This window comes from Pezoporus flaviventris, unplaced genomic scaffold, assembly GCF_033815535.1.
Source record: "Pezoporus flaviventris isolate CSIRO_AGI_PZ_B2104156 unplaced genomic scaffold, CSIRO_AGI_Pfla_v1 ptg000007l, whole genome shotgun sequence".
NCBI lineage: Eukaryota > Metazoa > Chordata > Aves > Psittaciformes > Psittacidae > Pezoporus > Pezoporus flaviventris.
Window position 1 is genome coordinate 12,466,026 of NW_026892555.1, and position 14,572 is coordinate 12,480,597.

Sequence of the window (14,572 nt, forward strand, 5' to 3'; positions counted from 1 at the left end):
GGAGCGGGACCGGGACGGGGACGGGACCGGGGACGGGACCGGGGACGGGACCGGGGACGGGACCGGGGACGGGAGCGGGAGCGGGAGCGGGACCGGGACGGGAGCGGGAGCGGGAGCGGGAACGGGAAGGAGACGGAACCGCAGCCGCTCCAAACGGCCCGCGCTACCGCCCTTGCACCGCCCCTCGCAGGGCTGCGCTTCCGCTTCCCGCCGGTGCGGCGGCCTCGGAGTCCCACTTCCCGTCAGCCGCGGCGGCAGGGCGGCTATGGCGAGTTACACGAAGGCGGCCCAGGTAAGCACGGAGCGCGGCCCTCCTCTTCGGGTCAGACTGTGTAGGGGCGGCCGCTGCTCCGAGGGTGGCCGCAGTGGCGTGGAGAGCTGTCGTGAGGGAGCGGGCAGGAGCTCGGGACGGAGGGGCGGAAGGTTCCCATGGGTGGTCTGACGTTCCGCAGGACTCCTTCCCTCCCCTTGTCGTGGAGCAGCGATTGCGCCAAGGGGCCTGCTGGCGGGCCCCGAGAGCTCTCAGCGTGTGGCCTGTCTGCTGCAGGCAGCGCCGGCTGGTCGTGTTCATAAAGCGACCTTTAGGGAAGTTGTGCCCTTCACTGAGAGGGAAGGAGATGCCAGGCGTTACATAGCCTGCTGCCACTGCAGTTAGGAGATCGGCATGTAAGCAAAATCCTCAGAGCTGGTAACCTTACAGTGTTGTTGCCGTCACACACTGGAAGTGTGCACAGTGGTGGGTGTATTGCAGTGTGTAGCATCGTTCTCCGTCCATGAAAAGGTTATTTGGAGGGGTTGTTACTGAATATTAGTATTTCTTCTAGTATTTTGGAGTGTGAATAAACTCCAAAATTTAGAGTTTTTGGAGTTTATTAAAAAAAAAGTTGGAGTTTATTCCAAAAATAAAGAAGTCACAAGAGTGTGAATAAAACGTTGATCTAATTGGAGAAAGTAGACTTACGTGTAGAATTGTGGTTTTTTACTTTGAGTACTACCTCTCTTTCTCTTTAGCAATGGGCTACTTTTGCCAGAGCCTGGTATCTTCTTGATGCAAAGTTGCAGCCTCCAGGAAAAATAGCAGCTGAGACTGTACTCAGACTTGAAGGCAGGCATAAACCTATTTATCACGCGCTAAGTGAGTATTACTGAGTAGTTAAAAGCAAATTTGCCTTCCTTCACTTGTATCTTTCTTCTGATTTCAGCTTTAAAATCGAGCCTGATATATAAAGTTACATTTTGTAAATCATAAATGGCTTTGTTTTCCTTCTTATCTCTTTCCTTATTACTCCTTTACAATCTTAGTCATTGTCTTTACCATATGGAGCTCATTATGAATATATATGGTTTCTTTTAAGTAGCTGAATTACAGTGGGTTATGCTTTCGTTTTTTTAAAAGCCTTAAAACATGTTTCGTTCCCTTGATTTTAGCTGCAAAGATTTAATTCACAGTGCACACAGTGAAACACTGATACGATTCTGACTAGACCACAGTCTTGGAGTGGTTCTCCATTCTGAATAAGGTGTAGAGATGTCCTGTCTTCATGAGGCAAAAGGCACAAACTAAAACACAGGAGGTTCACTCTGAACACCAGGAAATGTGGTTTTTTTTACTGTGAGGTTGACTTGAAGTGATTGCCCAAGAGGTTGTGGAGTCTCCGTCCTTCGAGATACTCAAAAGCTGGCTCTGCTTGAGCAGAGGGGTTGGACAACATGACCTCCAGAGGTCCTTTCCAACTTCACACATTCTGTGACAATGAGGCTGGAACCTGTCTGATTCTTAAGTGGGAGATTTAGTAATTATTGACAGATGTCTTCTCATTTACATGAAAAAGTCATTTTGCTCTTTGGCAGATAAGACAATTCAGCAGTGAAGGTGTACCTGTGATCTTGTTTGTTTCTTGTAGTACCATAGTGCCTGTCACACAGTGATAAGCATTTTATAGATAATAAAAAGCTCATTGGTGGTACGGTGTTTCCTGTAATTCTCACACAGATATTTCAAGAGACTCTACTGAAACATAAAGGAAGCATTACTCTTTGTACAGTGTACTTACTAAAACCTGATTTTCATAATAGAAAGTTGTAGTGTTCTGAAAATGTTTTAAATACCAGTTCTGCTGTTGCAAATTATGTCTTCTCCACAAGATGTCACTGGAGACTAAGGCTGTCTGAAAAGTAAAGCAGGCATTGAGAGGAAATGGTATTGGTTGTCCTGTGGGAAAGATCTTTGATACTTTTATGTCCCTGAAGTTATAAAATCCTGGAAATTCATTTCAAGTATAACTTTATTTCATCTGAAGTATTCTATAAATCAGTACCAAAGGCATTACACCTGAGTTTGGCATCGATAGGCTACTACTAGAGACATTTGATATTCTCTAAGAGAGCAGAGTATGCCTGAGTTTGTGGTTGATGTGTTTAACACTTTTTTCTTTTTTTTTTTTTTTTAAGCTATCAATAATTATTTTCATGTCTGTTGTTTTGGTTTGTTTTTAATTTGGTATCCATATACCCATCCATAAAATCATTATTTATTTATTGTGTTGAAAAGTATCTGGAGTGAAATTTATGCTATGGTTAGGGAAGGAAAGAAATTTGACTTCTTGTGTATTTATTTTCTGGTTTAGCGATAATCTTTTATTATTCTTCAGTCTCATTTTTTTAGATGCTGTCAGGCCTTATGCCTTAAATAAGGGATGAAAACTTGTTCAGGAGGTTTGAATCTGGATTTTTAAGTTTCTTCTGCACCTTCAGTTTCTCTCAACCCTCATCCCTTTGCATCCTGTCTTTATAAGCAGCTTCACAATAGAGAGCAAAAAACAGTGGGCCAGATTTTTTTTTAAATGGGGTGATCTGGTTCTTTATGTTGGATTGTGAGCGGGTGTAGGTAAGCCAGTTCTGTTGCTTGGGTAGGATTTGATGCTCTTCCCTGTATCCTCAAAGGAAATGACTAGCCTAGATGGAAGAGTACTGCAAACCCAGTCTGGCCCAGTTATAACTTTAGGCTGCAGTGTTAGTCTGTAATATCTAGAAGCAGCCGCAAAGACTTGTCTTCTGATGAAAGATTTGGCAAGTAGTTTTTCAGTCTTGTGAGCTAACAGCTGACAATATGTACATTTAATTACAATTTAGTCCTAATTAAAATGTAGGAGGAAAAATGCATGTACCTGAAGTATGTGTTTTTACTATATGACAGGAATTACTGAAGTTATAAGCGTATTTATGTGTTACTATGTATATATCACACACTTAGTAGTTATTTTGTTGATTGCCCCTATGGTTCCCTTAATACTTTCCATTAACTTCTGCATTGTAGATGACTGTGGAGATCATGTTGTTGTAATAAATACAAGACACATTGCCTTCTCTGGTAACAAGTGGGAACAGAAAGTGTATTCATCACATACTGGGTAAGCTTCATAATCAATATGCAAATAAGCTAGCAGTTGATGTAATCTCATATTTGCTTAATAGCTGAAGTCTTTTTTAGCATATTGATTCAAAAAGGAATTCCCATTTACATGTTTGGAGTTTTGTTTACTCGTGTTATGATGTTAAAAGTGATGCAAATCTTTTTCTTTCTTTCTTTGCCCCCCACCCAGTGTGTGTTGTTAGGGAAAGAATCTAAAGTAGTTGGAGCAATTGAGTAAGTGGTCAGATTTGGTGAGCCAGGTTGTTTTGTGTTAAGCTGTGAACCCAGTGATGGAATGATGGGGATTATTCCGTTTATTAAGCAGTAGAAAACATTCCTATTGACACCTTATATCTAAGATATATGTGGCTGCCAACTTCAGTTACTTTATTCTACAAGTACCTATTTACCTAAGAGTAAATATCAAGATTGATTATTGAATCAGAGGGAAAAAAAAAAAAGAAAAAACTAGTAAGAAATAAAATGCTCTCAAGATGTACTGATACATATGTGTACTATATATATGTGTACAATATGTTTTTCTGGGAGGCATAACTTATTTACAGATGTAAGTGCAATAACCCATTGCAAACAGTATGGCAACGATAAGTTTGATGCTCACAGTGATGACAACTAGATAAGAATCTATAAGTCAAATATATGCAGCCATGAGATGAATAAATCACACTGAGAAAGCTAATTTTGCTAGTACTGATGTTTCAGTCCTGAAATTCCTTTGCTGAATTGCTGAGTTCTTGTTCGGTTGATGGAAATTAATACACTCTTTTCATTCCTCTTCCACCCTTATGACTCCTTAAAAATTTTCACTCAAAACTTCTACGTAAGTTAAAGCACTTCGTGTGAGTGCTTACACACTTACACTTACCTGGCAGTGGAGACATCATGATCAAGCATGTGGTTTTCCCAGGGCGAGGCTCATCCCTTGCACTCCAGGTGTGCTGACCCCTGTGATTTCCTCAAACACAGAAAACTCGACTGCATAATTTGTAGTAGTGGGGGGGACTAGGGCAATCTGTCTGCGATATCTGTCACCCCATTGATCGACAGAGTTGATTCAGCTGATCTGGCTGGTTAGGCGGGTGTTCCCTTCCTCCCTCACTGCTCCGCATGCGTCCCTCCCGAAGCTGCACGGTCAGTCAAAGAGGAAGACCTTCCCTGATGCAGTACCGTTCATCAGTCACGGGTATACGGTAGCTGAGCTCCCCTGCTAGAACCTCCAGACAAGCTCAAGGTCCAGTTGTAGGAAAACGTAGGGTAGTCAAGCTTCCAAGACTGCAGACACATCCAAGTGAGGCGCTACATGTGGCAGTCTGTTTTTTGTGTTTTTTTTTGTTTTTTTTAACCATGCCAAGTGTAAGGTCCTACACTTGGGTCGGAGCAATCCCAGGCACAGCTACAGGTGGGGCAGAGAAGAGATTCAGAGCAGCCCTGAGGAGAAGGACTTGGGGGTGTTGGTCGATGAGAAAATGAACATAAGCCAGCTTCAGTGTGCGCTTGCAGCCCAGAAGGCCAACCGTATCCTGGGCTGCATCGAAAGGAGCGTGACCAGCAGGTCGAAGGAGGTGATCCTGCCCCTCTACTCTGCTCTCGTGTGACCTCACTTGTAGTGTTGTGTGCAGTTCTGGTGTCCTCAGCATAAAAAGGACATGGAAGCGTTAGAACAAGTGCAGAGGAGGGCCACGAGGATGATGAGGGGACTGGAGCACCTCCCATAGCTGCTCCCAGCACCCAAGACTGAAAAAGTTGGGGCTGTTCAGCCTTGAGAAGAAGAGGCTGCATGGAGACCTCATAGCAGCCTTCCAGTATCTGAAGTGGGGCTATAAGGGTGCTGAGGAGGGACTCTTCATTAAGGACTGTAGCGATAAGACAATGGGTAACGGGTTCAAACTTAGGGGAGGTTTAGTTTGGATATAAGGAAGAAGTTCTTTACTGTAAGGGTGGTGAGGCACTGGAATGGGTTGCCCAGGGAGGTTGTGAATGCTCCATCCCTGGGAGGTGTTCAAGGCCAGGTTGGATAGAGCCTTGGCTGACATGGTTTAGTGTCAGGTGTCCCTGCCCATGACAGGGGGTTGGAACTGGATGATCTTAAGGTCCTTTCCAACCCTAACTGTTTATGATTCTATGATTCGAAGCGTTGCGTGTAAGTTTTGAGTAAATGAAAAGAATTGTGCGATTAAAACAAATACTCATATCTGTGCAGTTTCCGAAGAGGGCATGATCTCATGGTGTTGAGTTTATTTTCATTTCACTCAGGTTGATACCTAATAATGTAATTAAATCAAAATGAAACCCAGCTTTACTTGATATTCATGTCATTTCTTGCACCACTGTATCCTTAAAGTATATGCATAAGTGTGAATTAGTGCAACTTCACCGTCTCTCATAGACTTTAAACAGATGGATGCATTGCAGTAAAAGTCAAATTTTATTACTGTAAGCATGCCAAGTCATGCTAAGATTTATTTAAAATAGTAAGAAAATAATAAATACTGTCCAAAATGGTTGTTTAGTATGTCAGCCACAGACTGGTTGCGAGTCTTGATCATCTTGGAATACTTCCAGGTTTTACGTATCTTACTCCCACTGTATTCTGTAACTATGATGGTGTACTTAGTAAGCAGTTTTAAAAACATATCCATCTGCTTGTGAAACACAGACATTTTCATAATCCAAGTGAATAAATAAGAAAGTATGAATGTTGTTAAGCTTGGATTCTTGACAGGATAGTATCTTTTTAATAAAATTTAGTGAGTACAACTTCATTTTTTTAAAGGCTTGCAATACCATTGCCCTGTTGTTCAAGATGTAGTGATATTTGTGTTAACAATGTGCTTGAACATATAGCTTTAAGCTTTTATGTTTATTCTGGTTTTATAGCTATCCTGGTGGTTTCAAACAAGTGACAGCAACTCAACTCCATTTAAAGGATCCAACTGCTGTAAGTGTTTCCCCTTCTTCCCTTTTACTTGCAAAGCTGTTTTTTTTTCATTTAATCAGTTCCTCTAAACAAAAGGGATTGCTCACCTTTTAGCATGTCTAAAGCTAAATCACATTTTGCTAACAGCTCTTAGAAGCTTGGCTTGTAACAGTGTTTTTGTAAACAGCATGTTTTGAGGGTTAGGCTGTAGGTTGTGCATTTTTGTGATTCTTCCACGCTGTCCAGATGAGCAAATCGAGTTCATTTGCTTCACTCATTTTTGACTGATTTACTTGCTTTTAGTTTCAGGGGTCTGACCTTTCTCACAAGCCAACTGCCTCAAGTTAGACTTAGCTAAGTTGTACTTCAGCTTATTGACCCTACTACTTTTTTAAGAGCCAGCAAGAATAATGCTAATCTTAAAAGTGTTAGAAAGTACAACTGTCTCTTCCAATAAAATTCAATTTTAGGTTTTGTTAAATACTTACTTTATAGAAAGCATCTTTCATGCTGTGTATTTATGTTCATGCTCTGTGAAAGAATTGGAAATGGTGATTAAGTTGAAATTAAGCATCTTTACTAAATGTGTGTATCAGACTATTGTAAATTCTGAACATCAGTGTTTGTTACTGATTAACAAAGTAGGGTATTAGATACAAACATTTTGGGATGTTGACTTACGCAGTTAGGAAGTTTTACTAGGAGTTTGAGTGGTCAGCATTGGAGGAATGAGTTCGCTCAATACTGGTGTTTCAGAACATGGTATGAGGTCCACAGAAAAATAACACATATTTATGTGTATTTTTGACTCTGAAAGGGTTTAGCTTGGGTCACCTTACATATAAAATAGAAAAATGCTGCTTCTTTCTCATAGAAATAAATTTTATCTGCTGTAAAAATCCTGGGGTTTGATAATGATTCTTTTTTTTTTTTTCATCTATGATTTAGAACTTCTGGTTTGTCCCAAGACTCTCTTACACAAGACATTGTACTCAGTAAAAACCAGTCTGCCATATGAATTTGTCTGGTTTTCGTTTTTACTTTTGCAAATTCCTCATTTAAAGTGAAATTAAATCCCACAGTTCAATATTATTTTCATCTAGAATTTTTTGAAACTTAAATGCTTTTGAGAACAGGCTCTAAGATAGTTGTAATTCCTTTGGGAATTAACTGACATTTCCACATCTAAAGTGGATTCGTTGACCTTTTTCTTTGAGCTTCAGGCAGATCCTGTGCACTGGGAGGCAGTATAGGACAACTTGTTTGTTAGGGCCTGAGACTTGGATGTTTTATAAATTACCTTCTGGCATTCATTCTGAAATACCTCTTTGCTTGCCAGACTCATAGATGAATTTCTGTGCAAACAGAGGAGGGTTACATGCATTGCCAATAACTATAGCATGTTGGACAGAGGCTCAGCTAATGGCGATGTGGCTCAAGGCTTGGACTGATTTAGGGAAAGAAACTTCTTTTTAACATAACTGTGGAGAGCTCTCAAGCAGTTAACTCTTTCATTCTATTCAAGTGAAGCATTCAGATGTCCCTTTGCTGAAGATCTCTCATATGTATTCTTGTCATATTAATAGGAGTGGATGGCAGTTATTCATGATATATTTTGTATGTGTGGCTGTGTAGGTTTTGACTTGCAAGTGATTTTTGGGTAAGAAATATTTATTTACCATGTGAATTTTTTGGTGTGAAATACATCGGGATATAACAAAGATGGAAATTATGATGGTGTTTTATTAATATGTTTTGTATTTAGAACTAGCTGTTAAAACCTGAAAAAGGATTACTGTAAAGAGAGCAATGCCTAGCCTAAGTAACATTTGGATCTTCAAAATATGAGTTAAGTGACGCATAGTTACTGTGGAGGCTTTCATAAATCACTGTCTTGAATTGAAAAGAGACCTCTTCTCTTTTAATCATGTTAAATTCTTGTGAAGCCAGTGGAAATAGGCAGGTTGTAGGAAGTAGACTATATCTTTCTATGGAATCAAAGTCTTCATTCTGTAAAGCCTTGTTTTCATCTTGGAGGCTACTATTTTTTCTCTGCTCTTGCTCCTATTGTCTCCTGCTAGTTCATTAAATGAGTCATTATTTTTGGAAATAGTGCTGTTACAGAAATTAATGCATTAAATTAATGGAAGAGATTACTTCCAAGGAAAAGGATGTTGATATAGCACCTTGTAAACTTGCATGGTGTTACATAGAGGTTTAGCAATGGATGTGATATTTTCGGTTTGTGTAAGAGGTAGATTAAAGCTTGTATTATTCTGTGAGTGTGTGTGTATATAATAGGACTGCAGCATTGCCTAGCACTGTCTTTACTTATATGTCTAACTTCAAACATACAAATTCCCCATGATAAATAATTTTCCATTACTGTTTAAACATTTTTTCTAGTATAGAGAGATACTGGGTTTAGGAAAAACTGGTACAAAGCTAATAGCTAATTAAAAAGGTTCTAATGAGTAATTTGATGCAAAGTGATATGGTTTATGCTTACACTGGGGACTGAAATTCATAAGTATGTTTGTCGGAATTTAGACACATTTACTGCACAATCAGCCTTGATCGTTTCTAATTCCTTCATACGGTACCAAGATAGGGATGGATGATCTGATATTCTTGCTTAACAGAGGTCGACATCATTACAGCTATCTTCCCAACTCTGGACCTTCTGCATCAGAAGGATATTTACTGAATTTTGAATATGCACATGTATTTTTTCATAGGACCATAGGATAAAACAGGTTAGAGAAAACCTTGGGAGATCACTAGTCTAACCTCCTACTCAAAGCAGTGTCAGCTATTAGGTAAGATGAGGCTGCTGGGAGCTTATCCAGACTGGTCTTGAAAGCCTCTTATGGCAACCATTTCCATGCCATGACCTTTTTTGTTGAAACACAAAAAACCCTGTGCCTATTGTAAGTGTTTAATCTCAGATGTATAATTTTGCATCTGAGATTCACAAAGCATTACTATATTTTTTCCACTTCCAGGTATCTTTCAAGTTAATATGGGGCAGTGAATACAAAAGGAGGTCTTCACATTTGATGTTTTATATAGAACTTAGTTCTGTGTTCATTCTGCCAAGTTTTTCAGCACTTCAGAAAAAAGTATTTTATGGAAGAGTTGAAATTACAGTGTGCTGAAAAGATATCAAAAATAAATAGTCTGCACATTTTTACCTTTAGCACCTTTGAGTGCCTTTGGGAGGCATGGGGAGAGGAGTGTCTGTGAATCTGTAGTATTTTCCATGTCTGTTGTAGTATTTTCAGTTGTCTGCTCTTCTGGAGAATAGCAGAGAATAGCTCTTGTCTATTGAACTTGGCCAGGCTACTTTAGGAAGTGTTCATTGAAGAAAAGAAAAATATTTTCTTCACTTTTCAGCCTTTTTTTTGTCTCTTACTTAGATTTAGTGTAAATTCTTGGACCATCCATAGAAAAGAGTATTTAGTATCTGCTTTAGGTACAGCATGACAGTTTATTGCTGTAGTTCAAAACACCTTCTCTGTTCTTCAGGTTAATACAATGCTAATACTCTGTATGATACTACTATTCCCTTAGGATACATATTAAGAGACAATAGTAATTTCCATTGTAGGTTGCTAAGAAAAATCTGTTGCAAAGGTTTGGTGTGTTTTCTTTGACAAGGAAGCCTTTTGAAAAGAAAGGAAACAAGTAAACCTTGTCTTTGAGACGACGTGCTTGGAATGCATAGAAGTTTGGGGATTTCTTGTTTGTTTTTAATGAAATTTGCAGCAGTCTTGTTTAGCTGGAAAAATGCTGATAGGCATGAGACCAACAGTTTCAAAATTGATCTTTAAAGCACTAGGTACAAGGAGACTAAAAGATGCACCTTTAAACCTCACAGATGTGAGAGGGAGCAAAATTTACTTGGAAAAATCTTTCTGGGAAAATCTTACAGCTTCTTATTAAAAAGATGTTGACAGATCCCATCTGTAGAAACAGGTAGTAATACTATTAGGACAAAGTTTTCAATCAATTTCTTACTCTATTTCTAATTTTAGAAGTAAGCAAAACTTGGCTTAGTTTTTTTTTTTTTTGTGGGGGGGGGAGTTTCTGCTGCTGCCCGCCCCTCCCCCCCCCCAAAAAAAAAAATAAAAGGGGAACATCACGTTTGGCTAATACCAAGTGCTCAGTGAGAGGTTGACCTTTGCAGTATTCAGAGGCTGTACTGCCTCTGACAAAGAAATAATGGACAATAATTGTTCAGAATGAATGGTACCTGCTAGGGAAGATTATTAAGCCAGGCAGGGTAGCTCTGTGGAAATGTGCAGTGAGGGTGAGGAAGCCTTCGGGGGTGTCAGGGTTCTGGTTTGTTCTGCTGCTGGCGCTGATACTAAGGGGCTTAAAATGTTCCAATTCTCCTTTTGAATGCTCTTTAGCAACTGCTTGTGGGTATAGACTTGCCATTATATCTGCATAATAATGATCTTTTGAAGAAAAGGCCAGACAGAAAACACAGTTAAATATTGCTGTTGGTATTTGAAAGCCTGTTTTCTTTGCCTCAGTAAGGGATGGTTGATACAATAATATGTGTGTCTACACACTAGAAGACAATTACTGAAACACCAGATAAAATAGCTTTTTCTTCTGTTACTATGGAGAAAGGTTTTTAGTTAAGTAGAGCAAAACTTCAAAGTATGGATTAGTAGGCACACAGAAGTTAGCATGGCATAGGGAGAAGAATATTGTAATGGAACCTGTTATCTTAAAATCTCTATGTGCTCTAAATAAGTCTTAGAGCTGGCTTGGTCTTTTGCTTCGGAGTAGACAAAAGTACTTCTTTGTTTAAAAAAAGTCTTAATCCATTTCTTATTTGAATTTGCGAGACAAATTATTATATTAATTTAAAGAACACAATAAACTTCTAAGTTTAATTGCTGAACAGTAGTGGAAAGCAAAATAGCATGCGTTGGAAGTTTGTCTGTGACCAAATAATTTTTATGACAGTACTAAGTAAATTCACTATTGCTGTACTACTTGTACAACTGTCAGAGGTAGAAAAGTGAAGTCCTTTGTATGCTTTTGTAACATATGGTGGGAAGAACAGTATCATGTACAGAGCAGAAACCCAGGAACTGGTAGAAGGAAGATGTAGTATCAAGCTGTATCTCCGAGTAATTGATGTATCTCCTGAAATTCTTTTAGGGTTTGGTTTTTATGCCCTGTAATTAATCATTTTGTTTTCTCTGGAACTCTATGTCCTTCCCATGTTCTAAAGATGCTTCCTGGTGATTATTGGACTTCATTCAGCTGCTAGGGTAGATTTTCCTCTGGAAATTCAGCCAATTATTTTGTGCTTCTCAGGACTAGGAGTGGTATTGCTATGTTGATTTCCTTCTTTAAAGTATGTTACATCTGGCAAAGAATCTTTCTTAGAACTTGCATCAGGCGGAGTCTGCAACTTGCATGTGAGCCAAAGCCTATCACAAAGCTTGAAATGTTCAAGCCTCACACAGTGTTTCAAATAAATGTATTTTTAATTTATTTATACTCATAAAATGTTAAACCATGTAGTATGGGACTGAAAGGGCAAGAGTTTTTCTAGAGCTGCCTTCAGATTCCTTTCTTCCTAATTAGCCGTTTACATTGAAACTAAAAGCCTAATGTCATATAACTGTGATTAAGAGCGTGTCTATGCTGTAAGTATAGAAGTTAGCCAACTTGCAATATTCAAGGTGACAGTTGTAACCAGAGCTGTAGGAATTTTGTAATTAAAAAGAAATGGGGGCAAACAGCATTCCAGTACTTTAAAAATCCCTAAATATTATTGCTCTGATGGCTGGATACATCTGATGTATTTTCTTGATGGTCGAAGTGTCATGGCCTTTAAGAGCAAGTATTTGTGAGGATATGATGGAATTTTTCAGGTTGCTAGTACTAAAGATAAAGGAAAGGGTAGAGGACGCAGTTGGAATCCATAAAGAACTGGATAAACTGTTTAACTGTGCTACTTAGTTTTAAACTGAGACTGAGGTTGCAGAGACCTATATGCAGGGGGACCTCTTTGCCAGCATGAAATTCCAGATACCAGCTGAGTTTTATACCTTTCATGTAAAATTAAACTTTTACAATTTTAGTAGTTCAAAGTAAGCATAATCACATAGAAAACAGTGAGAACTGTCTTTTATTACAAACATGCAGAAAGGTGTTGTTAATTGCTTAAACAGAATGTTCAGATGTGTGCTTTCAGGGAGCATTGAAGCTGGGTTTGGGTTTTGCTTGAGCTCAGTAGCAAACTTATTTTTGCAATTCCATACCTTTTTAGTTTAGGGTTGATGTATTTTTAGTAAAACTTGAGCATGTTCAGGTAACAGGAGAGCCCTTACTTAACAAACCCTGTAAATATTGCTGGTTGGAGCTGCCTTTTCTGTTACACAATCTTACTCAGGTTGCAAAAGCAGTCCTTACAACTTCAGTTAAGCCTGTACTTTACTAACTTCTTTGACTTGTCATCGCACCAATCAGAGTGAGGTTTTGGCTCTAGACAGAATTTGGGGCAAGGAACTGAATGTAAATTTGGTCTTGCCAGGAGCTGGGTTTGGATTTGTTTTGGCTTGTAGAAGTCTTTGAGGCAGAAATAACAATGAAGGAAGTTAGAGGTTTTCCAGCACTGTTTTCTCTGTCCTAGGTTCCTGTATGGTCTTCTGTTCTGTAGGTGGACTAACAACTTTGCAATAAATCAATAATACAGGTATAGAACAGTGCAGCCTTTTTAATCTGCACTCCAGTTTGCTTAGTAATACACTTGCTTGGCTTTTTACAGATCTCAAATAATAGGTTATCACCACCTCTGTGCACCTTTTTTTTTTTTGTTGTTTCTTTCTTTCTTTCTTTTTTTTCTCTTCTTGACCAAGATAAATGAGCTTGAGGAGTTAGAGGTGGGCATCTGCCTTTCAGCTGTTCCAGCAAGGAAATTATGATCACTTGCAGAAACCGAGGCTTTGTTCCCTCTTTGTCTCTACTCTGTGTTGCTGAGTCAGGGAACGTGCATGCTCAAACCCAAGATTATTCCTCCTCTTATTTTCCACATATAGATGGCCATATTTGCAAGTGGCTCAGCCATTAAAGGCTCTGTGATAACCACAAAAACATATAATTAAAAAATTAGCTATTTGAAATGTCTAGCTAGTAAGTTACCATTTTGTTTCATCTGAGAGTTCATTCAATTGCATTGAAGCTCCAGAATGGGAGAGAACAGTGAAGTCCAGTTTCCTGTTCTGGATCTGGCAAGGATTTAATATCTTCAGCAGTGACATAGAGAGTGGGATTAAATGGACCCTCAGCAAGCTGGTGAATAACACCAAGTTGAGTGACACAGTTGATTCACTAGAGGATTCATTCGAGGGAAGGGATGCCATCCAGAGGGACTGTGACAGGCTTGAGAGTTGGGCTCATGCAAACCTTTGAATTTCAACAAGGCCAAGTGCAAGGTCCTGCACCTGAGTCTGGGCAATCCCGAGTATCAGTATAGGCTGGGGGATGAAAGGATTGGGAGCAACCCTGTGGAGAAGGACTTAGGGAAACGGGTGGAGTGTGCACTCACAGCCCAGAAACCAATCAGAGGAAGGCCATGAAAATAATCAGAGGGATGGAGCACCTCTCACATGAGGAAAGGCTGAGAGAGTTGAAGTTGCTCAGCCTGGAGAAGAAAACATTCTGGGGACACCTTTTTATGGCCTTTCAGTATGTAAAGGGGACTTTGCAAGAAAGATGGACAAAGACTTTTTTTTTTCCAAGACCTATAGTGACAGAACAAGGGGGAATGATTTTAAACTGAAAAAGGGTAGATTTAGAATAGATATTAGGAAGAAATTATTTTCTGTGAGTGTGGTGAAACATGGGAATGGGTTGTCCTGAGAAGCTGTAGATGCCCCATCCCTGGAAGTGTTCAAGGCCAGGCTGGATGGGGCTTTGAACAACCTACTGTAGTGGAAGGCATCCCTGGTCATGGCAGGGGATCAGAAGGAGATGATCTTTAAGGCCTCTTCCAGCCCAAGCCATTCTATGGTTCTGTGCTCTGCCTGGCAGTAAAAAATGGTTTGTGATTCATGTGGAGATGATTTTTCTGTTGCAGATCTCATGGTAATGCACTTCTTGCATGTGTGAGTGTGGTGGTTTAAGCCCAGCCAGACAGCTTGTTCACTCACTTCCCCCCCTTCTTGCCCTCCCCCTACTCATGGAGGGAC

At 39.7% G+C, this 14,572-nt stretch overlaps 1 protein-coding gene and 1 pseudogene across 1 annotated transcript in view; both read left to right on the top strand.

Annotated features, from left to right (window-relative positions):
• Positions 1-147: 147 nt before the first annotated feature.
• Positions 148-14,572, top strand: part of MRPL13 (mitochondrial ribosomal protein L13) — a 36,501-nt gene continuing 22,076 nt past the window's right edge. Inside the window, exons 1-4 of the mRNA XM_061447796.1 lie at positions 148-292; positions 1,012-1,135; positions 3,317-3,410; positions 6,311-6,371. Coding sequence (XP_061303780.1) covers positions 266-292; positions 1,012-1,135; positions 3,317-3,410; positions 6,311-6,371 — 306 coding nt within the window. The 5' untranslated portion in view covers positions 148-265. The remainder of the gene's footprint in view (positions 293-1,011; positions 1,136-3,316; positions 3,411-6,310; positions 6,372-14,572) is intronic.
• LOC133267397 (U1 spliceosomal RNA) lies at positions 4,291-4,470 on the top strand (annotated as a pseudogene).